General features: G+C 39.0%; 2 protein-coding genes across 6 annotated transcripts; one reads left to right on the forward strand and one right to left on the reverse strand.

Annotated features, from left to right (window-relative positions):
• Positions 1-1,155: 1,155 nt before the first annotated feature.
• Positions 1,156-14,573, forward strand: LOC109240213 (tRNA (guanosine(18)-2'-O)-methyltransferase). 5 transcript variants are annotated; one of them, XR_002070036.1, is made up of 7 exons: positions 1,156-1,380; positions 1,470-1,962; positions 2,436-2,574; positions 2,698-2,759; positions 3,076-3,214; positions 3,727-3,930; positions 14,313-14,573. XR_002070036.1 is itself a non-coding variant. In XM_019406848.1 (6 exons), exons 1-6 carry the CDS (start codon positions 1,236-1,238, stop codon positions 3,862-3,864), a joined length of 1,116 nt encoding a protein of 371 aa, XP_019262393.1. In that variant the 5' UTR covers positions 1,156-1,235; the 3' UTR covers positions 3,865-4,092. The 5 variants fall into 5 exon arrangements, 1 of the variants encoding a protein (XP_019262393.1); XR_002070035.1 differs by lacking the exon at positions 14,313-14,573 and adding an exon at positions 14,012-14,207; XR_002070034.1 differs by lacking the exon at positions 14,313-14,573 and adding an exon at positions 14,015-14,207.
• Positions 14,574-14,839: 266 nt separating this feature from the next.
• On the reverse strand, positions 14,840-24,510 carry LOC109240214 (probable ubiquitin conjugation factor E4). Its single transcript, XM_019406849.1, has 16 exons — positions 23,254-24,510; positions 21,390-21,594; positions 21,042-21,193; positions 20,654-20,957; positions 20,353-20,505; positions 19,854-20,057; positions 19,647-19,759; positions 19,163-19,277; positions 18,036-18,125; positions 17,723-17,926; positions 17,548-17,643; positions 17,285-17,407; positions 15,881-15,973; positions 15,608-15,772; positions 15,409-15,498; positions 14,840-15,328 (listed from the first exon to the last, which is right to left on the reverse strand). Exons 1-16 carry the CDS (start codon positions 24,087-24,089, stop codon positions 15,149-15,151), a joined length of 3,123 nt encoding a protein of 1,040 aa, XP_019262394.1. The 5' UTR covers positions 24,090-24,510; the 3' UTR covers positions 14,840-15,148.
• Between the last annotated feature and the right edge of the window lie 791 nt (positions 24,511-25,301).

The raw sequence follows: 25,301 nt of genomic DNA on the forward strand, positions 1-25,301 counted from the left end.
ATAAATTATGAGGGAGCTGTGAACACATAGCAAAAAAGCACAATATGATGCCAATTTTAAATGTTTATTTCTTATTCTTGTGTTATTGAAATGTCCCAATCATAAGACTGAATTGTCTTTCAGTTATTATAAAAGGAAGAAGACTAAATTTTGTGGACTGTGATTTGATAGAGGAAATGATTCTGATACGTTTGTTAGCAACATGGTAATTTCCTGAGTGAGGTTTATGTATACCTCTCTGGTGAGTGTAAAGATTTGCAAGCAAACACAATGTTGAACCCCAATCAACATGTAAATCAAGACACGTTCAAGAAATTAGTGTGTGGCTGGCAGCGTTTTAGCCTTCTAGGTTTTTAGTTCAAAAAAATTAAAATCTTGACCCGCGACCCGTCCTACCCCGCGTTAGTTTTTTTAAAAAAGAATTAGAACCTACCCCGCCTTGCCCCGCAAACACCCGCCCCGCCCTCACCCGCACCGCCCTATTACCATCCCTAAATGAAATAGCCCTCCGAATAGAGCGGAATGGCTATAGAGGATTCACATAGGATACTACAACTAGTTTGGGAATTGGGATTGAGCTATGGCTGATTGACTAAAATACAAGTTTTCTCTCTTTTTTATATTAGTAGGTTGATGTAGGTTAATTGACTAGATAATATTAAAGTATATTATGTCTCTTTTAATATAGTTCTCTTTGTTGTCTGGAAATATAAAAAAACCAAGGTAACAGCAAAATTTATTTGAGGATCGGATTTAACATTCATAATATTTGGGATTTTTGCATTAAACCTCAAGCAAAGATACTTTCAAAATTATGTACTCTAACTTAGATTATTAAGCTGGATTATTATTCCAGCTATTGTCTAAAACTTTTTGGTTGAAGAGCGAATATACACTTTTATATTCTTCTATGTAATATGTTTTAATGCACCTAAATAAAAGGAAAAAAAAAAAAGAATGTCACAAAATAGCACTTAATTCAAACGTGTGATCTTGCAGTTCAATTTTGGACATTTTCCCATTAAGTTGTCCGAAATGTTGAGTTAGGAGTGCCAATGTTTTGCGCGGGTTAGTTGGGCTTCGGATGGGCTTGACCCAAGTTGAACGGGGTCTCTTCACGACGCCGTTTACTCCTCCTTTGTCAAGTAAAGTTCAATCCCCGGCAAAATCACCATTTCCAACTCTCCGACTAGTAGTGAGGTAAGTGAGAAGAATCCTCCCATCAAGTTAATGCCATGAGCGCCTGCAAAACCCTATTTCGCTCTTCAATTTCGTTTATTGAGTTCAAAACTCGAAGCAGTTATCAGAGAAGTTTCTCTTCTCATTTTTCATCCAATTTCTCTCCTTTTAACGCACTGCGTCTACTCTCTCCTAATCCAGGTATCTATTTATAATGTTTGTGATTCTGTATGTGTTGCTTTATATCTGTGTACTACACTAACCTTGTTCTCTACTGTATTTCTATGTAGGATTTAGAATCAAACCGTGTAGAGCTACTTCAAGACTATATGGCTGCACTCAAGGAGCAATTTCACTGGAAACTTCGGACAATGCGGAGGAAATGACAGTTCCGCATGTCGCCGTAGAAATTCCGGAGGAAAAATCGGAAGATACAGTAGAAGAGTTGCTTTCCAATAGAGACGATGTAACAAAATTTATGAAAATGGAACGCAGGTCCAATACTGAAGGCCAGGGTCATCAGGACCGTTGGTTTCCGTATTTGGATAGATTTAAGGCGGGAAATGTGGATTTGAATAGCGCAGAGATATTGGAAGCTTTGAACCCGGTTATAATGGATTCAAGGAAAGAGAGGTTTAGAAATGCTGTGATGAATCGGACATATTCTGTATGTTTAGTGGTGGAAGGTTTGAGTGATTTTGGCAATATTTCAGCTGCGTTTCGGTCAGCTGATGCACTGGGCATTCAGTCAGTCCATGTTGTAGCGTGTGACTGTTCGAAAAGGTGCTCAGCACTTTAGGTGAAAATAGTACTTACTGTATTTGTTTCTTTTTCTTATCATGATATTGCTTAATGATTAGCAGTTTTAGTAGTATGGACTTGAGTTTCAAATGTATTCTTAGCATAATACATGATTTACAACAATGTGTTTGAGGCGACATGCTTTATAGTTTCCCCTCCTTTGGCTAGGGAAATAAAGAAGAACGTTTGGTTTTGTGTTATACCCAACTCGCGGTTATATTTAGTGAAACAAATGCATTTTGTGGTGTACTTAGTCATCGTGTTGATTAAGGTTTAATGCAAAGCGTTCCAGAAGTGGTTTACTATCTAACAGTGCAAACAAATCCTGTCACAGAGAGTTCCAATATTTTTGTTTGACGATTTAATTTTGCAGGATAATACCCCTATTTATAAGTGAATTGGTTTTGTAGAGCACTCTTTGTGCAAGTGCCTTGACATTTACTATCTGCCTACAGGTACAGGGAGAATCGCCATGTCAGCATGGGAGCTGAGAAATGGTTGGACATCGAACTTTGGGATTCTGTCCTTGAGTGTTTCAAAGTTTTGAAATCACGTGGTTATCGTATTGCAACAACACATCTTGGAATGGACACAGTATGGAGATCCTCTTTTATTTCTTATACTGAATTGCCTGTGAAAATTTGCTTGCTCATTTTTGGTTCTTTCCGTTTTATTGCTTTCTCAAGATGTCAATTGAACGTTGTCTTTCTGTTGTAGGTTTCTGTATACGATATGGACTGGTCATGCCCAACTGCAATTGTTGTTGGAAATGAACTTAGGTAGGTGTTATAGTCTGCTGTCCTCGTTCAAGAATAGTTATTCAGCTTTGATCCTACCTGCTGACAGGGACTACTATATTCTGTCACATATGAACTATAATCATATTAGCATCTGCGATCATTTTTATGGTAGAATTTGTAATCAGTTTCTTTTTTGTCTTGGTTCTCTATTTTAATGATCTTCTTTATGCTGAAGAAGATCTAATTCTATTTCCTTGTAAAATTAGAGATAATAGGAATATTGCCTCTTGGCATGAAACCTATGATTTATTTTTCTGAGATGGACCAGAACTAGATGAGATATTGTTGTTTGCAGGGGAATTAGTGATGAGGCTCTTGAATTATCAGACTTGCACTGCAGTATTCCAATGAAAGGCATGGTAGACTCATTCAATGTATCTGTTGCTGCTGGCCTACTTATGCATCATGCCGTCTGTGACAGAACTTCTCGCTTGGTACGTGTTCCGTAGCGCTGCAGAACATTCACTTAACTCTTAATTTATACTCTTCTCGTTCCTTTTTTAATTCTTTCTCCTCTGATGGAGGGGGGTGGGGACAATCAAATTGCAGTACATCCGATGGAATGGAGAAACTATGGACTAGGGTTACCTTTTTTTTTTCTCGGTGATACAAGCATTGCCTTGATTTTCTCTCTTTCTGGATGGGGTTGTGGGTTAAAGGTTATACATGTTACATTAGCTACATAGCATGTTGTTCTTCCATCTTTTTTTTAACCTTCCGTGGAAATAGGAAAATAATGGTACAATCTTTCTGCCTATGGTGCTTCTCTACTAACAATCGAGAAGGTACAGCGTAGGAAAAGAGTGGTACAATCTATCTTCAGTGTTAATTGATATATCTCCTGTATTATTGTACCTAAGAAAATCCACAGAAGGATTTGGCCTTCTTTTGTTCATGATCTCCAAGATTCCATGTACAGAAATTTGAATTTTTTTTTTCTTTTAAGGGATGTCATGGAGATCTAACTAGTGAAGAGAGCCAAATCTTGCTGGCAGAATTCACTTTGCGCCACAGCAATAGTGCAATTAGGATTGCTCATGAATATGCAAAAAGGAAGATACCTGAGCTTAAATCAAAGCTGTGAATAACTGGTCAAACTAGTTTCCTGAAGGAAGTTGTTTTAGCCTATTTGCACGTGGAAACTTCACAGGTATTTCCCTACATAAGTGATTAACAATTTTTTCAAATATGTCTATATTTGTTGTTTCGTGGTTTGCTCTTTTCTTTCTTCTTCTTTTCCTTGTCGTAGTGGAACAAAGTTCAGAAGTTCACTTTGTGTTTAGACTTTGAATGACTTATGTTTTGGTTTTAATTACTCTCAGTAATATGTCTGGACATTCGACACACTTGATGCTGCTGACTGCCTGGTCGTATAACTGAGCAGCTATGCGTTTGCATTTTTTGGGTAGTTCTGATACAGCTTATGTATAGCTTTACTTTCACCAGTTTGCTTATTTATGCCCACCATTTTTTACTCCTTAATGTTTTTGTTAATCACTCAGACGAAATATCTTTCAAGAAAAAATTGAGAAACATTCTTTATTTTTCCTTCTGGGATTTGATGGTTTAATGTTGTTTTAAATTATATCACCGTTTGAAGGATTTTTGCCTTGCATATTTGTCATTTTTTAAGAAAGAGTTGCTCACGCGAAAACCTTGAGGAATATGCTGTGAGCTTTTGCTTTCTTTCCGCCAACTGCTTTCTTATGTTGAATCAATGAAGCCCTCTCACCAAGCCACCTTCTACCGAAAGTGTAGCTGAAAAGGAGGTGGTTTAATGCAATCTAATAAACGGGGAGCTGTGGAAATTTGTTTGCCTTACAACCATCTGAATACTTTCTTCATCTTCTTTAATCTTCTCTCTTTATTTCTTCCACCCCAATAATGCCTAAGATTACTGATATGCTAAAAGAAAAACGGAAAGATAAATAAATCAAGTACCCAAATCAACAAAGGTATTACCCTTTTTTTTATAAGGTAAATTGTATTAATCAAAAGGGAGAGAACTCCCGTATACAGGAAGTATACCAAAAGTAGAGAATTTACATCAGAACATGATTCTCTACAAAAGACGCCCAATCTTCTATACAAGTAGCCAAAAAGCGATCAAAGATAAAAAACTATTCTTAAGATGTGAAAAAGGAGACTCAATCCCCTCAAAAGCTCTCCTATTTTTCTCCCCCAAAACTATCCACATGAGAGCTAACGAGGCGTACTTCCACGCCTTTTGCTTTCTTCTTCTACGGAAACTTGCCCAGCTATATAACATTTCCTTTACAGTGCTTGGCATCACCCATTGAACACCAAAAAGGTTCAGGATTGCCCTCCACAAAGCCGAGGACACAGGGCAATGCAACAAAAGATGATCAACTTCTTCCCCTGAGCTTTTACACATATAGCACCAACTAACAAGTGTAATTCCTCTCTTTCGCAGATTCTCAGTGGTCAAAATCACTTCCCTTGCCTTTGTGGGCGCCTTAGGAATCCAGATCGAGGAGTATGGAAAAGAGGCCTCCTCTCTCACCAACATACTCTGGTAAAAGGACTTTACGGTGAACAAACCATCGCCACACAAACCCATCTCCAAGAATCATAAGATGATCGGGGCCTGTCTTGCCTATATAGCAGTGTGAATAAATCTTGGAGCTCCGTAATCTCCCAATCTTGCATGTTCCTTCTAAATGAGAGGTCCCATACTACCCCCGCCCCCCTTCATGCTCCTTACGAATCTGTTGGATCATCAATTCCTTCTGGTTTGAAACCCTGAAGACGGGGGAAAGGAGACCCTCAGAGTATCCTCTCCACACCACCTATGATTCCAAAAGCTGATTCTCCTTCCATCTCCCACCCTGTAAGTGATGTTGCCTCCATCTCCCACCCTATAAGTGATGTTGCCACGGAAGGATTCCCAATTCTTCATGATGCTCCTCCACATGTCACACCCGAAAGGTGTTGTGATTTCTTTGGTCCTCCAACACCCTCCCGTGGAATAGTACTTTTCTACTATGACCTCCCTCTATAGAGCATGCTCTTCTACCCCGAATCTCCACAGCTATTTCCCCAACAAAGCTCTGTTGAATACCCTAAGATCTTTTACTCCAAGTCCACCCACTTCTTTGGGGAAGTGATTGTCTGCCAATTCACTAGATGATACTTTCTAGTTCCACCCGTCGCATCCCAAAGAAAATTCCTTTGAAGCCGCTCCAGTTTTTCTGTGATGCTCACAGGAGCTTGCAACAGGGACAAGTAATAGGTGGGCTTACTCAATAAAGTGCTTTTAATAAGCACTTCCTTTTCGCCTTTTGACAAGTACCGTTTCTGCCAGCCTGTTAATCTTTTTTCAACCCTTTCGATCACTGGATTCCAAACCGTAGTATCCTTATGCGAAGCGCCCAATGGGAGACCTAGGTAAGTAGTGGGAAGTGAGCCCACCTTACATTTGAGAACATAAGACAAAGCATTAATGCTAGCAAACTCACCCACCGGAAAAATCTCACACTTGCCGAGGTTGATTTTGAGACCTGATACTATCTGAAACCACTGTAGGACCTGCTTCAGGTAGGTCAATTGATCCATATCGGCATCACATAAAACCAGGGTGTCATCCGGAAAAAGCAAATGAGAGACTCTTCGGGCATTGGGCACCCCGATCTGAGCTGAGAATCCTCTCAAGAAGCCTCCGCCCCCGCGCGATCCATCATTTTACTCAGAGCATCCATTACTACAATGAATAGCATGGGGATAGGGGGTCTTCTTGCCTGAGACCCCTGGAGCTGCCGAAGAAACCACACGGGCTACCACTAACCAGGACAGAGAATCTGACAGAGGGAATGCAGAACTTGATTCATCCCCTCCATCTTGCCCCAAACCCCATCCGCATCATAATGAAATCCAGGAACTCCCAATTGACATGGTCGAAAGCCTTCTCAAGGTCCAACTTGCATAGTAAGCCGGGATCTCTATTTTTCCTTCTAGAGTCTACAAGTTCATTTTCCACCAAAGCGGCATCCAGGATCTGCCTACCTTCCACAAACGCATTCTAGGAGGACGAAACAGACACGTCAAGAACCTTCTTGAGTCTGTTGGAAAGCACTTTAGAAATAATCTTGTTAATGCTCCCCACGAGACTAATAGGCCCGTAGTCTCTGGTACAAGATGCACAAAGAAGCATTGATACTTCTTCCGGAAACACCATTCACATGGAAGTATTCAATGGCTTCCATCAACTTCCCCTTCATGGTGTCCCAACAGAGCTAGAAGAAGGCCAAGGAGAAACCATCAGGGCCGGGGGCCTTATCACCAGCACAACTCGACACAGCCTCGTGCACCTCCTTCTCCTCAAAAGCCATTTCTAGCCACTCATTGTCTCTCTTCCCTACGTGGTTGAACTCTATTCCCCCCCAAAGTTGGCGTCTAACTAACTTCCTCTTTGTATAAGTTCTCATAAAACCCCACTATTGCCCCTTTTACCTCCTCCTCTCGCTCAATCCTCACCCCATCCACAACTAAGGATTCTATGAAGTTTCTCCTTCGATTTGCAACCGCCACCCTGTGGAAAAATTTGGTATTCGAATCCCCATCGTTTAACCATAGCACCCTCGATTTTTGCCACCAACTAGTCTCCTGAGCTATTGCTAACTCGACTATTTCCCTCTTAACCTCCCCCAACCTCTCTTTCTCAGATTCATCTAACTCCCTCGCCCCTTCCCCTCTCTCTAGTTCCCCCAATTCATGCATAAGCTCCTTCATTTTAACCTCTACCCTCCCAAAAACCTCCTTATTCCACCTAATAATATCTCCCTCGAGCAATTTAAGTTTATTCGAAAGACGGAATGAAGGTGTCCCTGATACCCCGTGGCTTGTCCACCATTCGTTCACCTTGTCACCAAATCCTAGCACCTTCAACCACATGTTCTCGAATCGGAAGGGAGCACGCACACCCCTCCCTCTGCATCAATCTAGCAAGATAGGCAAATGATTCGAAGTCAGCCTAGGTAAAGGAATCTGCAGCACATTCGGCACCAGCTCATCCCAGGAGGGCGATATCAGAAATCTATCAAGTCTAGACCTTGAGTTGGAATACTCCGCCCTGGCCCAAGTAAACATTTTCCCTGATAGAGGAAGATCAATGAGAAAGTGATCATTGATGAAGTCAGAAAACTCCTCCATGGCCCTCTGTCACACCCTAATCTTGGGAGGTGTGACCGGCACCCGATGCCCGAAGGCCCAAGCGAACCAACCATGAGATATGATTTGAAATGTAATAACCTGCAGGCAAAAGAGCCCAACACGACATATATATACATATATATATATATATATATATATATATATATATATATATATATATATATATATATATANATATATATATATATATATATATAAACATATACTATATATATATATATAACTTGTTATAACGTTTGTGTGTATATATATGTACACACACACACACACACACACTAGGCCAACAAGGCTGCAACAACAGTATAACAGCTATCCAGAAGGCCGATAGGGCCATAGAAAAAAAAAATATATGCAATGACCGCTAGTCTGCAAGCCTCTAAAAGTGTAAGACAATCTCAACAGGCCGGGACAAGGCCCCCGACATACCCAAAACTACACATATACACCTGTAATAGTACCTATGGACTCAAAATCAGCAACTCCGAAGAAGTGGAGTGTGACACCCAACGCTGATCCCGGGGGTGCTACTGAGGAGGCACGCTGCTCTGTCTATCCGAACCTGTAGGCATGAACACAGCGCATAAAAAGGCGTCAGTACGAAATATTTACTGAATATGTAGGGCGACAAGTGTAACATGAAAAATGTAATTAACAAGAGAAGAGATATAGAGACAATCTGAATTCTGAAACTAGCCTCGATAGGAAACTAAAATTCAACATGAATATAAATGTATGCTCGTGGAAACGTCGCTCATTATCGCTACTTATAATATATCACATTATATAATAATAAATCCCTCTGAGGGGCTATAATATCCATAACATACCCCGCCATAATAAAGACTCGGTAGAATCGTACCCGGCCACGTGAAGCGGTAATCCCAACTGATCAGTGGTTACACAATAGGTGTCATACCCGGCCGACTATAGTGCGGCTCGGTAATGAAAGTAAATATATACATATATAAGTGCAATGCGAAACTAACCTTAAAAGACGTATTCTAAGAAGAGTCGAAGTGGCCTATCATCATTATTCCCCGACTATCATGGTTGTCGCTAAAGTATTTAATTTTCAACTATGAGCCAACAAGTACTAAGAACATGAGAGTTATGTATTATGAGTACCTTTGAAGTAAGTGTTACTTTTCAGCGAACATTATTCATGATTTATATGAACATCGAAAGGAGAACGAGTAAAAAGGCTTTAGTCTTTTTAAGCAAGGAACAAGGAAAGCCGAGAATTCATAGATATTCTCTGAAGTAAGCAATCTATGAGAAAGGATCAGGTCTAAGCATCTTTATGAGTTGAAGGTGAAATAACTCAAATCCGACGAAACAATTTGATAAACGTTTATTCGAATTCTAGTCATGCCGAAAAGTATAGCGAAAGCCCTATATACCTTGTCGATGGAGTTATATACGGTTTCCGAGACGTCGAAAGCCTTAGGAACACTTTCCTACATAATACGAACCATTCAATATCAAATTCAAGCTCATATCTTATATAATTCTTCATTTACACATTTAAGCGAACAACTCGCGGGCCTGAATTTGTAGACTCTTTTGTAGTTTAATTTCCCCGCGATACACCACCAAATATTTACTTTACTACATCTCCTCATCGACACGATTCCATCCATGTCTCACAGATCCAAACAACACAATAAAACAATATAAAACAGCCCCAACAATCAAGTCATATTAAGAGAGGTTTCTTAAAAAATCAAGAACATTTCTATAGAGGTTTCAACTATTTCTTAGGAATTCTTATGGTAGAAGTTTACAAAGATCAAAGAGGAAGTTAAATCATACCTTATGTGACCAGAATTACTTTAAATTCGAGATCACTTCAAGGCGAAGTCTTCCTACAAAAAGTGAAACACCGAAGAATTCACAATTCCAAAGTTACCATGGTGTTCTCCATCTTGAGGATGACTAAATTGCTGTTATGATTGGCTAGATGGATGGAAGGAGTTTGAGAGGAATTCCTAGGTTTTAGGTTCTGTTTTGGAGAGGATAAAACGCAGCGGTTCTGTTTTAAATTGACTTAAATAAAAAAACTTTTAACTAAAATCGACTAAGCACACTGCTCCCGTAGCAGTGTGCACCCCTGTAGGAAAATGTTAATATCTCTGTACTCCGAAGTCGTATTAACAAACAGTTTGTTGCGTTGGAAACTAAACTCATAGACCTTCGATTCGGTGGGTAGAACACACTATAACTCCTAGTATATTGAGAGAAAAGCTCATCAACATTTTATCCAAATTTCAGTGAAATTTAAAACCTGTAACTTGCGGCGATCTTTGTCGACTTTTTAATCACAACTCGAATGACTTCCAATCTTAACGAATAACTATCGCATCATTTGAATATCTCATGGAAATTATCTTCCCATCGAATTAGCCCCTTTACGGCATGATAACGCCGAATACACAAGGTGTAACACCCTCGAAATCAGACTACACCCTAATCTCTCCTCCGGGAATCTAATAGTGTTAAAAGTCTCCCCCTAGAACCCATGGAATGTCCCATTCCCCCATCATATTTGCCAGTTCCTCCAAGAAAACACCTTGGACCCTTCTCCTACCGGTCCGTACGCTCCCCCAAATCCCCACTCCACCCCACCCACTCTTTCTTTGACAAGAGCTGCTAAAGAAAAAACTTCCTTCTTAATCTCCTTTACCTCCAAGCTTCTATCATCTCACATTAGAAGAATGCCCCCAGCACTTCTCGCTGCTGGAACCCAGTCATATTTTACCCAACTACCTCCCCAGACACTCCTCACAATCACATCGGGCAAAACTTTCATTTTTGTCTCTTGAAAGCAAACTAGGTCAGCACCCCACTCTCTAACTCCCACTTTGATGATGGCCCTTTTGTTTTGGTCATTCATCCCCCTCACATTCCATGAAAGAATCTTAACTTCCATAAGAAACAATATCCCTCTTCTCCCCACCCCCTCTAACCATGCTCCCTTCCTCCTTGTCACATACCCGGCCCCTTCTCTGGTACACCACTACATCCCCTAAATTATTTTACTTAACACCTTGACCCAACTCCCTCCCTGCACCATCATAAAAAGATTGTTGCTCAATCTCCCTCAACAGTTCTAACACCCTATTTTCCTTCCCTTCAAAAGGAACACCTAGAAATTTCCTAAAGTTTAATAGTTTATCCTCCATCCAGAAAGACATATCCCCTCCTCCAATCCGTGACGAAATTGGATAGGCGTCTTCTATATGTACCCTTTCCTTACTCTTACCGGAGGAATACAAGACCGTAGCATTGCTAGCAATAGGAACTTTAGGTGCCGAAAGGATCTCACCATTTCCTTGAGGGGTATCAACCTCTGAAATTAGCACCTCGCTGCTATAGGAATGACCAGAAGTACCAGTAGGGTAGCAGGAAGGAGGAGAGCATGGAACCCTTGGCGGCATTTTAACTAGAAATACTGGTCCAGCACTAACATCAGTTGGGGCATGCTCAACAATCTTCCCAGAAGAAGAAGAAGCTTGAAGTGTAGCCTCAACACAACTAAGCCCAGGAGCAGATGAGGGGGCGATGGAGCTGGGTCCATCATAGGCGGGAGGCAGTGGAATAACAGTATCATCTATAGCTGGTGCTGCCCCTGAAGCAGCGGCTATCGAAGAGGGGCGCAGGTCACTAGAGCTCGGTGAAGAAATGCCACTATGTGTAGCACCATTGGCAGAAGAAGGAAGAATGACTGTTCCGATATGCTTAGGAGCCTTATCAGACGCAATTTGAAATAATCTAGGCCCCTTAGGATCAATTCTAATAGAATTGGGAAAAGTTGCTGGGCCCATGTGAGGAGGCCCAGGCTTATACTTGCTGAAATCTTGCCTGGCCCTAGGATAATTAGAAGAGGACCGACCCATTCTACCTTTCCAGCCCGCATCACTAACCCATTCACGTCTTTTCCTCCTGTTGAAATTTTGTCTTCTTCTCCCAAATCAAACCTCCCGTCTCATCTCGATCTAACGTCTGATTCTGGCTTAGTGCACTGATCCGGTAAGCCCTTCTCTCCCCTCAAGACTGATTTCCCCTCCCCTCCCTTCTATTTGATCTTCCGTTTTCTTCCGCCATTATCTCAGGCATAAAGATAGGGCAAAATTCAGGGCTCAACCAAACCCTATAACTCAAGTAGCCGTCTTCCACCACAGTGGAGACAGGGATTTTGCCCCTTTTCCTCACCACAATCCTTACTCGCGAGAGATCGTGTAAGCTACAAGCGACACCGATAAAAACCCCACCGATTTCCCCAATCTTCTTGAATAAGTCAAGACACCAAAGATGCATCGGGAGACCCACCATGTTGACCACCAATGATTCGCCGGTGGAACGAGGGTCTAGACACCCATCGTGCTCCACCCATCTGTCTAGCTTTAAGAAGCTCCCATCGAACCACCTGTTTCCTCTTACAAGAATTTCCGAAGCTTGAGACTCGTCGACAAAACGAAAGAGATATTGTGTGTCCCCCGGTTGCGATATTTTCAGCATGTCCTTGACGTTCCATGCCTCTGCTGCCCAGTTCCTAACAGCCTCTGGAGAACCAACCCATTTTGAGAAAGACCCAATCAGACAAGATTTCAAGAAGCCCTTGCGCATGAAAGTGTGCTCCTCATATAGCGAGAAGTGCGGCTCCTGCCCTACGTCAAGCTTTCGATGGCATCTTCCCCCAAGTTCTAGGGCTGGCCAAGAGGCAGCTTTGATGAAAGACATATTTTCCAATTTTCTAGATTCTAGAGAAAAGTAGGAGTTTCTCTCTGTAGAAACCATCATATTCTAGATGCGGCTGTCCCAAAAAAAGAAAAGGTGAGATCTGGCTGGAAAAACCTCGAAGGTTAGATGGCCGAATTCTGGGGTTTAATGGCTGGAAAAACCTCCAAGGTGAGTGAAAAACAGAATATAGGAAGGGAAGAAATTTTCTGGTACTGAACAACGGAAATAGTCGCCGAATTCTGGGGTTTAATGGCCGAAAAAAGAAAAAATTGTCGGATTCTGGTAAAATTGAGACGGGAAGGCTCGGAAAAGCCTCGAGAAGAGGCTGTCTGAAGAAACTCTTTTTGAAAAAGTCACCGGAAAATGCCAAACGCACCGGCGCGTGGTTAGATCTCGCCAGAAAATCCGGCCCGTTGACCGTGCGTGAGAAGTCAGATGCCGGCGGTCTTCGGTCTTCACAGGGGTTTGGTCGCGAGAAGCATGGCTCTTGATGGGGATGGTGGAGACTTAGGAAGAAGAAGAGAGAGCAGAATCTTGAAGAACGTGCCTGGGAGCATTTTTGCTACTGTCTTAGGTTTTCATTTTTTCAGATCTACTTTGTTTCTATTTTGTCTCGCCGAAGAAGGGGAAATAGAAAGGCATTAGATGGAATAAAACATATGTAAAACTGGAAATACAAATTTAGGGACGCATTTTGTTATTGCAATAGCTTGTAAATTTATTTGTACATATTGAAAGTAAGGTAGGTAGGACTTTGGCAAAGGTTCAATCTGATATTGACAAGAGTATAGAATAAATTATAAAGGCGAAATACATAAACGGCCCCTTGAAGTTGTCCTCAACGACCAGCTGAACACCTCAACTGACCCCTTTATCATTTAGACACTTCAAGTGATTGTTAAGTAAATCAAATAGACACCCGAGTGCAACAGATCAGATACATGAGTTACACTTGCCAATAATGTGTCAAATGAGTCAATCAGTGAACGACACGTATAATTTATAATTAAAACTTAACACTTAAAATTAACAAAAAAAAAGAATTTAAAGAAGAAATAAACTTTTCCCCCAAAGCAGCCCCCCCCCCCCCCCCACTTCATCTTCTTCCTTCCAGAACCAAAACCAACGCTACCCCCACCCCATTCATCTTCTTCCTTCTGCCCTTCTTCTGCGTCTCCTTCCCCTTTTCCCTAATCCACTCTCCATCCAACTAATTAAACACAGATCTTCACATCCCAAAAGTAGCTTTATTTAGGTTTAATGAATATTAGTTGGACTAAAATACCCTCCCATCCCAAAAGCAGCAGAAGCGGGGACTGGATAGCAAAAAATTGAAGGCGAAGGAGAAGAGAAATATCGAAGATGGAGGATCTAAAATTTGGATTCTACAAATTGAAGTTTGTGAATGAAAATCGGTGGGTGTTATTTTTTTATATTTGGATTATTGTGTTAATACTGATTTGAGCAAATTTTATTGAAGAAACAGAAATTCACCATTATTGAAACTGAAGCTTTTGTTTCTCTAATTTATTATTTTTGGTGCAAAATTATCGGTCGATTCAAATAATTGGTTGTTGTTTGTGTGTTTCTTTTGGAATGAAGGTGTTGTTAGATGAAAGAGGGTGTTTATCTAGTGGAGATTTGGTGGTTTTTCGCAACTATTGTTGCTGCTTTTTTCGGCTAGCTCGGGATTAGTTTTGGCTCGACGAATATAGGCGAAGCTCTGGAGGTTATGGGCAGTATATTTTTTGATGAAAGGCAATATTTTTTAGTGATTTAAGGTGGCTTAGTTTGAGTTTTAGTGACTGATTTTCATGAAAGCTATGGTGTTTTCATGGTGGTTTGCACTTGAAAGAAGAAGAGATGCTAAAATGAGGTATTTCATGTTTTTTTTAAAAAAAAAAATTAGGCTGCAAAAAATGTATCACGCGCTCAAAATTTGTTAGCAATCACGCATATGCCACATCAGCGACATGTGTTTACTTGATCTGAGTAATAGTCACTTGAAGTGTCTAAATGATAAAGGGGTCAGGTGTTTGAGGACAACTTCAAGGGCCGTTTATGTATTTCGCCAGTAATAAGTCATTTTATCAGGAGATCGAATGCTTAGTGTACTACATTCACTAACAAACCGACCAAAAATGACATTACGAAAACATTAATATACCATTTAGCAAATTCCCTTGTGTACATTGAGGTGGTCACATACGTAAAGGCAACTGATCATGCCAAAAGTTGTCACCTGGCCCGCGAGAGACATTGATTAACTAATAACATCAATTCTCATAACTCCCTATAGTTATTGGACCCTGGGGGGAAAGAACTATCGCATACAGAAACAAAAACAAACGAATCTCTAGTTTTTGTCAACAAGGTCTACCATTGATCACTTGAACCCAATATACACATGATCAGGTAAAAGCAGAAAAGATAAATCCCTACTCAATTAAATTTGAAGTATCAGTTGTTTGTATTGTTGTTTTTGTGTTTTGCAAGTTCAAGTCTTCCCCATGCTTCTGCAATTCATGGGACCGAATGAACTCTTCAATTTTCGCCTTCAACTCAGTGTCCGGAATCAGCATGTCCGCAGTTAGATGAGACCGGTTAAACGGGTCCGACTGTAAACCAGTAGAAACAAGTGAAAAACAATAATTCCTAGTGGAATAAAAGACATAGAAACATAGACTTAGTGGCTTACACTATCACTAAGAAGGTGCCTCTGAATAACAGGTCGGTCCACTGTTATTCTTGAAGAGGGAAGAATGACAGGATCCTTCATCAAAGTATACTGCAAATCGAATAAACCATTGGTCCAAATCAAAAATATGACTATGGAAGCTATCTATATAGCAAGAATTGTAAGATACTTGATTTGATTTCGAGAAGAAGGTACGTACTTGGATAGGATCAAGGAATTCATCAGGAATGTCTCCAAGCGCAGCCTCAGCGTCCATTGCTTCTGAAGCTGCAACCTTGGCTTTTGCGCCAAGGTCAATGAACTCTTGAATGATCCTCATATCTTCACCAATTCTTCTAAGGACATCAGCTGCAGCACTAAATATCTGGAGCAAATCCAATTTGTCACGCCGAAGTCCAAACAGAGAATGAATTTGAAGAAAGCAAATTATTTTTAAAGGAAAAGAAAAAAATTAGCAACATAGAGTAAAAACCTGATCACTGTACGATCGACCATCTCTTGTAATTGCAGCTGGAAAGATATTCTCCTTATCCCCTCTCGCCAAATGCACATATATTTTCACAATCTTCACATGCGACCAAAAGAAATTGTAAAATTTAAACAATAAGGAGAAAAAGAAAATTTTCTGGCCCTCTTCATGAAACAGGAAATTACCCGGACAATGTGATAAACTGAGAAAAAAGGCTAAGTAATACAGAAATACACTTGGTTTTTCTTAAAAGAATAACCAGACGGAGCTTCCAATAAATTCAGAACAGAGACCCCATCAACAATCACATTAGATATAGCTAAAACAATAATAGTCTTGGCAAATAAAACGCTCAAGACAATTTGTGGGTTTTCTACTTTTTGATATATACTTCTTGTATACGGGGCGTTTGGTCAATTTAACGAAAATTTGTTTGCTTGATCCATAGAAAAAAAAAAAGAGCTCAAGACATCCCTGTATGCAAATGATATTTGCTGCTAATATGCAACAAATTATTTGCTCTAGATTCTTGTACAGATAACACTACCAATATTATCATGGCTATAGCAAACTAAATTTCTACACCAAGTCGTCATCCACATCGAGAAATAAACATACATCTATTAAGGTCATTTCCCAACATATAAGTTCATTAAGAGAAATCATCAATTTTCCTTCACAAATGAGTGATTAAAAACTAATTTTTGCCACCATGGAGCATAATCCTTCCAGCAAAGCGGTCAATCCCAAAACAACTAACTATTTCAATGTTAGAATATTTTGGGAAGAACCAAAAGGAAATATCTGATATAAATTGGAAAAAAATAATTACTCTATAATCTCAAACTCGGTATGACATCTCAGACACCAAGTATTCCACTTTTCACAACCCACACTATTGTTTTTCAGAGACATACATTCCAAATCATTAATTAAACATTTTTCTACCAAACTTGATATTATAATCTATTCACATTTGGTGCTCTGAGCAACTGTGCAAGTAGAAGTAGGTTTTGCCTATTGGGAAGTGGGAATATTATAAACAAGTCGGGTTAGAGATGAGGCAAAGGTGCCAATGTACAGAGCAAGCAAATGGAATAAGAGGAACTAGACGTGAAGGTCAGAGGAGAATTGGCAGATATAAATATAGTGATGTGTGTGCCTCTGGCATTTGATCACGTGGCTCAGTCATATTTCATACTTTCTTTACCTCTTGCCGTGTTAATTTCCAATTTCAATCATAAGAAAAGCATAGTTGCACTTTGCTACTTTTTAAGTATATAAAGGCAAAGACTTCAGTCAAAAGCTAAAAGATTAGGAGTTTTCCAATTTGAGGGACACTTAATGCCATCTGATCTTTGTTAGTTATAGCAAGCAATATCAAGATATGCAAAGAACTTCATTCACCTGTTTCAACAACTCTTTCGGACGAAACTCATACTTTTCAGGGTCTTTCAAGCTGAGAGATTTTCTTTGTGGACCCACCAGCTGTAGTAAAAAGTAATTCAACATGCTAGCAACTCTCTCCACCTAGAAAACCATTTCGAGAAAAATTAAGGGGGAAAAACAGCTTCACCAATTATAAAACAATAACCAATTTGAAAAGAAAAAAAACAGCTTCCTCGATTGAAAAAAACCCCAAGAGAAATGATATAGAATGGTGAACATACCATCTCAGGAAGAAGAAAAGGGGCGGTAATTTGCTCTGAAGTAAATGCTAGCAGGCTCACATCTTCATTTGCCAACTTCATATCAATTCGAATTATCTAAAAACAACCAGCATCTTTCACTTAAATTATGAATATAGCTTTAGCAAATCAAAATATTTAAAGATTTAAAACTGACATTCTCTTGTGAATGGAACAGGCGAGTTCTCTCCTGCCTTTCTTGAGCTGGTCTTCGCTCCCATTCCGCTGTGTTAGACATTTCAGCTTCTAGCTCTTTTAGTTCAAGAATTTTATTAAGACTTTCATCGAGAAGATAGATGCTATCATTAATCAAGAAGTTTAAGAAATTCAAATAAACACCCTTCTCCTCCTCCTTGGCAATCTGTAAATATTGAGGTTACAGATGGAGCGTTATTGAAGAGTAGTTCAAGGGTTGTGTTATAAAACCTTGAATGCAAAATATACCGAAAAGAGAGAAAAAAACTCTCAACCTGTCTCCATGCATTCCTGTGACTTGGAACTTGCCAAAGATATTCAAGTAGTTCAGCAATGTTGTGGCGGATATTAAATTTATCATAGAACTGCAGCAAACAAGACATTCCATTAAAGAGCACACATTGGAAGTCTCTACCATCAAATGAACTAAACTGCAACTAACAGAACAATATGGAATGCCATTGACTAAATTAGCAACTTTTGTTTCTGGCAATAAGGCTGAATCAGAGAGCAGACTGTTTATTCATCAACCATATTTTCTTTTGTGAGACAGCAACTTTTTTACTGCGTTAACCCTGGCCACCCCACTTTTTTTTAAAAATTGAAGACATATTACCAAAGCATTCAACGTTTCTATCCTGAAACAAGTATCACCCGAGAACCAAGAAAACACTATCCAAAACCTGTGGGTTTTTATAGAAAAAGAAAAAGAAAAATTTGATGACTTAAGCCAGCATTCAAACCTCTCTATGCTGAAACAATAATATCACCAAAGAACGAAGAAAACAGACTTTTGAGAACCTCGGTAAAAATAGTTCTGTTTCCAAATAGCCATACTTAAAAAGATATTTCAACAGTCTTGGAGAACCATACCTACAAACTAAGTTCTTGGAATATGTCTACTTTTCAACAGACTCTTCCAAATATGCTAACACACACACTAATTTTTCTTCGAGAAACCTCTTTTATGACGGAAAAAGATTAATTCTTTTAACTCCCCGAAAAATTACTGACAACCCTCAAGAACAAGCATATATCTGTATATTTTTTATGTCCAGCCAGATCTGAAGAATCTCCACTTTGAGAAGGTAAGGATGAAGTGAAAGGTCAATGACCTGAAGTCTTGAAAATGAATGACACAAGCAGGACGAAGGAGTAAGCTCACATTTCAAGATCCTTATGAGACTATAAAAGTATCTGATAAAATTATGAGAAAAGAAAGAACTAGCATCACATATTGCTTCTTCCTTAGTAGGAGGAATTTTTAGGGGATGCAAACAACTTTTTCCACTTGTATAATGTTAGCACAACTTGTTTGGGACTGAGGCATAGTTGTTGTTTGTTGTTGCAGAAAAGGTTTCACTCAAAGCACATATTAATTAATAAAGCACCAAAGTATTACCTGGGTGTGGGATCCTGTAAATTCAATGTCGACATAAACCTTCAAAAGATTCTTCACAAGATACTCCAGAGAGAGTTGATGTCCCTCAAACAAAGTAGACGTTGCAGTTGAGCCGCTGCATAAAAAAATCACTTAGATAGGCGATTGGAACAAGATTCCCAGCATGCATAGAAACAAATACTCCCTACCTTCCCCGTTGTTTGCCATAGTTTGACTTGGCACAAATTTTAATAAAGAAATGAAGACTTTTGAAACTTGTGGTCTTAAATATGGGATAACACTTGTGTGACTATAAAACTTTTGGAACTTGTGGTCTTCAACATGCCATAGCTTTTGTGTGGCTATAAAAAGCTTCATTAAGGATAGGAATGTGCCTCTCTTTTTTGCAACTGACTAATAAGTAAATAGTGCCAAACAAAGTGGAACAGAGGAGTAATAGTAAAAATAATGAATGCAATATCACAAGTGAATATAATTGAATCACCTTCTACGGGGCATCCAACAGTTTAGGACTTCAACCATCTTTGCTCTAAGATAAGGGTTTCTGATATATTCTGGACTTGCCATGAACATGATAATGAAATTCATGAAGTCGTCCTGTTAAGTAATGCAAGAACAGAATAACATATCAAAAAAGAACAAATGAAGAACAAGAATCCGAATTGACATAAAAAGACATGACTAAACCTACCAGTAAGACACCATCCAAAGCTCTAGGAATTCGAGAAGCAAAAATTAGCAGCTCCATGGTATCTTCCACAAAGTGCTCAGGCATAGAAGCAAACTGCATAGGGCAAGGGGAAGGTAAAGGCATCTTAAAGCCACCAACAAGGCCGACCAGCCAAATGACCATCAACCTGTAGAAGGATAATGCACGCTGGAGAAGCCCTCCATCCTGAAAACAAGGCAATCTTTTAACTCCGTATACAAGTAACATAAATAGGGAAATGCAGATACCTAGGATACTGTTGATTGCACATTTTTTATTTTACCCAAAACAAAGCATGTATGCAAAGAAAAAGTTGGACAGAAACAAAGAGTTAACACCAAAATAAGGAGCTGCTTTGCTTGAAAGCAGTAAAGTATAATATCAAGTATAATCTAATAAAAGCGGCTATAAAAAGAGAATCCCTTCAGATTCTCAAGATTGCAAAATCCTTCTAGTATTACAAAAGGAGAAGTTTATATACCCTCAGTATTTGGGCTTCATAGCACAATTTCTCCTGTGAATACAGCTCAAGTTCTTTCTCCAAGCGAGATATTTCCTGCTGCAACTGTGGTGAGGGTGCTTGTTCTAGCATGGTTTTCATAGTAGACAAATGATCTTCAGATCTTGAAATGTCCTAAACATGATAATTAAATAATTAGATTGGTACAAACACCATGAATATACCACATTAACCTTTCATCCACTGTTAGATATGGTTCAAGACATCCTTCTTTCACCAAGTATAATTTGGTATTTCCTTTCTTCAAGTCCTAATTCCTCACCTGAACAAGATGCTTAAAATCTGAAAATGCTTTTAGGAGACCCAGGTTGAGCACCCTTGCAGTCATGAAGAAGCATTCACATATGAAGGGGTATTTGGCTTTTTCACTACTACTTGATATTGGCCTGCTATTGTGGAGAATAGAAGGTCCACCAGAATCATTCCCGGAGCTTGTAGCTTCCTGAGATGCCAACAGCCGATTTTCTCCATCACTGCCTTCTTTAGAGACGTCAACTTTCCCTGGATTATTTTGATTTATCCATTCAGAAACTTCTTCTGATGATGCATGCAGAGCAGTCAATCCCCTGATATGGATCACAGGCAATGTTAAAGGAACAAACATACATGCAGATGAAATGGGGAGAACATGGGAAAGAAGAAAATTTCACCTCAGTTCCAGACGGGTGCTAGAAAACACATATTGGGGATCAATCTTGTCCCTTTTCGTCAAATTGGCGTCTAAGAAAGGTTCACAGAGCCGAAGCATAACAGCACTGAGATTTACAAACATGCCTGAACTAGCACAAGATAATGGATCAACCTGCAAGCATAAAATTTTGGAGTGAGGGCAGAGTAGAAAAACACAGAACCCAAAAAACAAAACTACAATCCGCACAAAGCTGAGGAAAAAGGTACGAGTACAAATGAAGTATCCACCACAGAGCCAACAGATGCATACTTTACGGGTCTGTTTTACATTTTAGTGCTACATAATGTGATATGGACTGAAAGCTCACCTGTAAATGAGCCCTTGAAGAATTTTTGTTTATAACTGCTGCGAGATATTCAAGGACATTTTCACGAATGGCTGTATTTTTCAGAAGAGACATAAGGACTTCTGCCAAGCCATCATACAAGTTATTCATAACAGTTTTGATTGTTGTGAAAGAAGACAGGAGATCAGCAGGACGCCGTGTTGCCGATTCCGAGAAACACTGCTGGCTGGTGTCCAACACAAGTAAAACAATCTATCAGTCCTTTGGAGATAAATAAAGGTCTTCAACAGAGAATATGTCAATGCCAAAGGAACTATCTTTGTTCACCTAGAACACTAAATAGCGACCCATCCTAACTTTTCAGTTAGAGAATGAGAGATATGCATAGGCTAAGTCACCGATAACAAACATAATCATATACTAGCTTGACGGAGTCAAAAGAATCAACCTTTTCAATATAAGAAGCTAGAGAAATGCTTCTTCCTAGCTCTTTGAACTTCAGAGAATGAACTTTCACAGTAACAACTTGCTTTTTCCTGTTAGATAGCTTAGGCCTCTTTTGTTTGCACTTAATAGAGGTCTGAATCTTAATCATCGAGATCTCAGTCATTAAGTGCATTTGTTTTTTTAGATCTGAATCTTAATCATTCAGATCTTAACCGTTAAGATTGTTTTTCTAATTTTACAATCACTTAATGAATCTGATTGTCTGAATAGATATTAATGACTAATATCTATAGCAGTCTTAATATCATTAAGATGTTATAAATTCAAGAATTTTTGTAAAAATGATATTTCATTGTTACTCCTGCACTTTTACACTAATCACCATCACCACTACTTTCATTGTCCCCTGCTATTATAGACTACCACCACCCACTACCCACCACCTATTACCGCCATCCTCAGCCACAACCACCACCGTTGCCAAGCATGAATGTCAGTTGTCACTACCACTAGCCATCATTTACAACCATAACCAACAATCACCATCTATGTTGCTCGGACTCTCCGAAAATGTCGTCGGGTACGTGTCGGATCATCCAAAAGTAGTGTATTTTTGGAGGATCCGACATAGGTGCGGCAACATTTTGGAGAGTCCGCGCAACATAGGTCACCATTACCACAACAATCACCAATCACCGCTATCAACTCACTCATCATCGTTATCAGTCACCACCACCATCAAACGCCACCATTAACTACTATTGTCATCCACCATCTACCACACATAATTGCCACTATCAACCAATACCACCACCAGTTACTACACAGTCGGCACCCACAACCACTACTATTAGCCATTATTACCACCACCCACCATGTAAATTTAAAAATAATATTTTATTAATATAGTTTAAAATTAATTAGTATTATTTGATTCGAATTTATACTTATTAATTCTTAAATAAAGAAAACATCTACACATCCAGATGTAGAGAAAACAAACAATCTTAATTATTCCGTGTTTAGTATTCAGATCTTAATACAACATCTTAAGACTCTTCATATATGTATTCAAATTCAGATGTTCTAATCTTAATACACATATTAATATCCAGATTCGGACGTCTTAATCTTAATAAAAACAAATGAAGCCTTAGTCTCCTACACAACTTGCAAACTTATGCAACACTCCTTAGTGATCTTATCAATCAATAATACTTTGACACTATCAAAAATGACTTTCTTTTTCACACATTAGCCTACACCCTTCTTGCAGAAACAAGCATGATAACAGGGATTGAACAAGTACGAAAGGCTGCAGCATCTGTTATTTTCAATCCATTTTATAATGCCATATAATTTTTCATTAGTGTATAAGTCACGAAAAACACTTATTCAGGATACAATTAAAAGAGACAAAATACAAAATTTTACTCACCCAACATCCGGCTGACTCTTAAAGATTGTATTATCAGGCAAAGCACTGACATGAAAGAAAGGACCCAAAATACTTGTCATCTCAATAACCCTTCCATTCAAATACACACTCTTAGGAATCCACCAAGGATGATTCACCAATGACTTTGCGCCCACAGGATACTTAACCAAGTACAATAAAGCCCTAAGTGGCTGCTGAAAATTACCCAAAGCTGAAACCTTTAACACGGTCCCTCTTAAATCCTCATACAACTGCTTTAAAATTGGGTCCATACTATCAAAATCCCCTTCTTTAAACAACTCATCCAAAAACCCAGGTGGACATGTCACTCCCCCACTACCCCCACCCCCACCAAACGCATCCACAGAGCTTGAAACCTCTGAAAACACCAAAGGAAGCAAAGGAGAAACACTCGATTTCGCTGTATCCCAATTAGGAAACATATCAGGATTCCCTAAATGTATCCTACAATAAGAAACCGCAAGCTTCTTAACTTGTTTAACCACTAATTCCATCTCAGACCTGACGTTTTTATCCTTCATCGATGCAATTTTCTTGCCCTCTTCGTGGGCCCTACGGAAACAGTTGATTAAATACTGAAAAGGGGGTTCAGCCGATACAAAATTACCTGAAAGCCGATCGATTAAGACCCGCTCCATTAAATCCCTAGATAACCTTAATTCTTTTCCCTCGCTTAAAATCTCCGCCGCCGTCATCTCTAAATACACGACACGTGTATCGTTTTCCATTGAATCAACTAGGGTTACGAGGAGGATTTTCCGAAGTATTATGTCCTCGATCTCCGCTGGCGTTCTCTGTGGTTTAGTAGTCGCCATGATTTCAACAATAAATAACAAGAATTCGAAAAAAAAAATGATAGTTTTGAAGTATTTATGGGTGTGAAAATTGATGATTTGGGAGAAGCTAGAGATTGAGACAAAAGCAGCTGGATTAACAAGCTGTAGGCATGATTAAAGAGGACTTGTGATATGTAACTACTTGCTATGTGAAAATTTGTAAATTAAAATATGCTTAAGGGTGTTATAAATACGTAGATAAAATTGGAGAAAACATTGAAAGGGGGGTTGTGGAATCTGGATAGATGAAGAATACTCATGAGAGCGAGGACTTTGGAGCTATAAGACGTGATTTCCGACTCTACAAGGTATCCTTGTACGCTGTCGTTTTCAGTTCCAACGCCACCTTGAATTGGGAGTGTTTAAGTTTGAGGTTGAACTAGAATGACATTGTGGGGGGTAGTCTTACCACAAACCTAGTAGGAGATATTTTGATGAAATCTAAATTTAGTCGTAGGTTTACAAGTCCAATGTATTAAGTTGTTTTTGTACATTATTTTGATTACGAGAGTAGGATGTTGCATGGATGAGTGGGATCTTGACCTCGGATTGAATCGAGTCGAGTTGGATTGAGCGTAGCCTATTTTTATAATATGATTTGAGTCGAAATGATTAATTAAATTTTGCAATACCTAATCCAACTTAAATAAGCTCTTTGATATTGGTTTCGAGTATAGTATTATTATTTGGAGGAATAATGAATTTCATAAATAGATTGATTAAGAAAAAGAATAAGATGAATAGATTAGATAGAGAATCATATTATATATACAAATAGAGCCATCCTTTGATATATAAGGCAAGTGATGCGTTAAAAAAACCATGTGGCACTTTTAGGACAAAGTTTAATAAGTTATATATGAAGGAAGAAAGATCTAATGTTTATTGTCCTAGAAAACATATGGTAGAGTACAACAAAAGTTCGTTGACATATGTTGACTAACTTGTAGAGGTTGTTGCTTGAATGGGTGGGATCTTGACCTCGAATTGAATAGTGGTGAGTCGGATTCAGCCTAGCCTTCTTTTATAATATGATTTGAGTCGAGGTTGATTAATCAAACTTTGCAAAATTACTAATATAATAAATAGATTGATTAAGAAAAAGAATAACATCAATAGTTTAGATAGAGAATCATATTATAAAGAATAAGATCAATAGTTTAGATAGAGAATTTATATATATATATATAT

The sequence above is a fragment of the Nicotiana attenuata genome, unplaced genomic scaffold, assembly GCF_001879085.1.
Source record: "Nicotiana attenuata strain UT unplaced genomic scaffold, NIATTr2, whole genome shotgun sequence".
NCBI lineage: Eukaryota > Viridiplantae > Streptophyta > Magnoliopsida > Solanales > Solanaceae > Nicotiana > Nicotiana attenuata.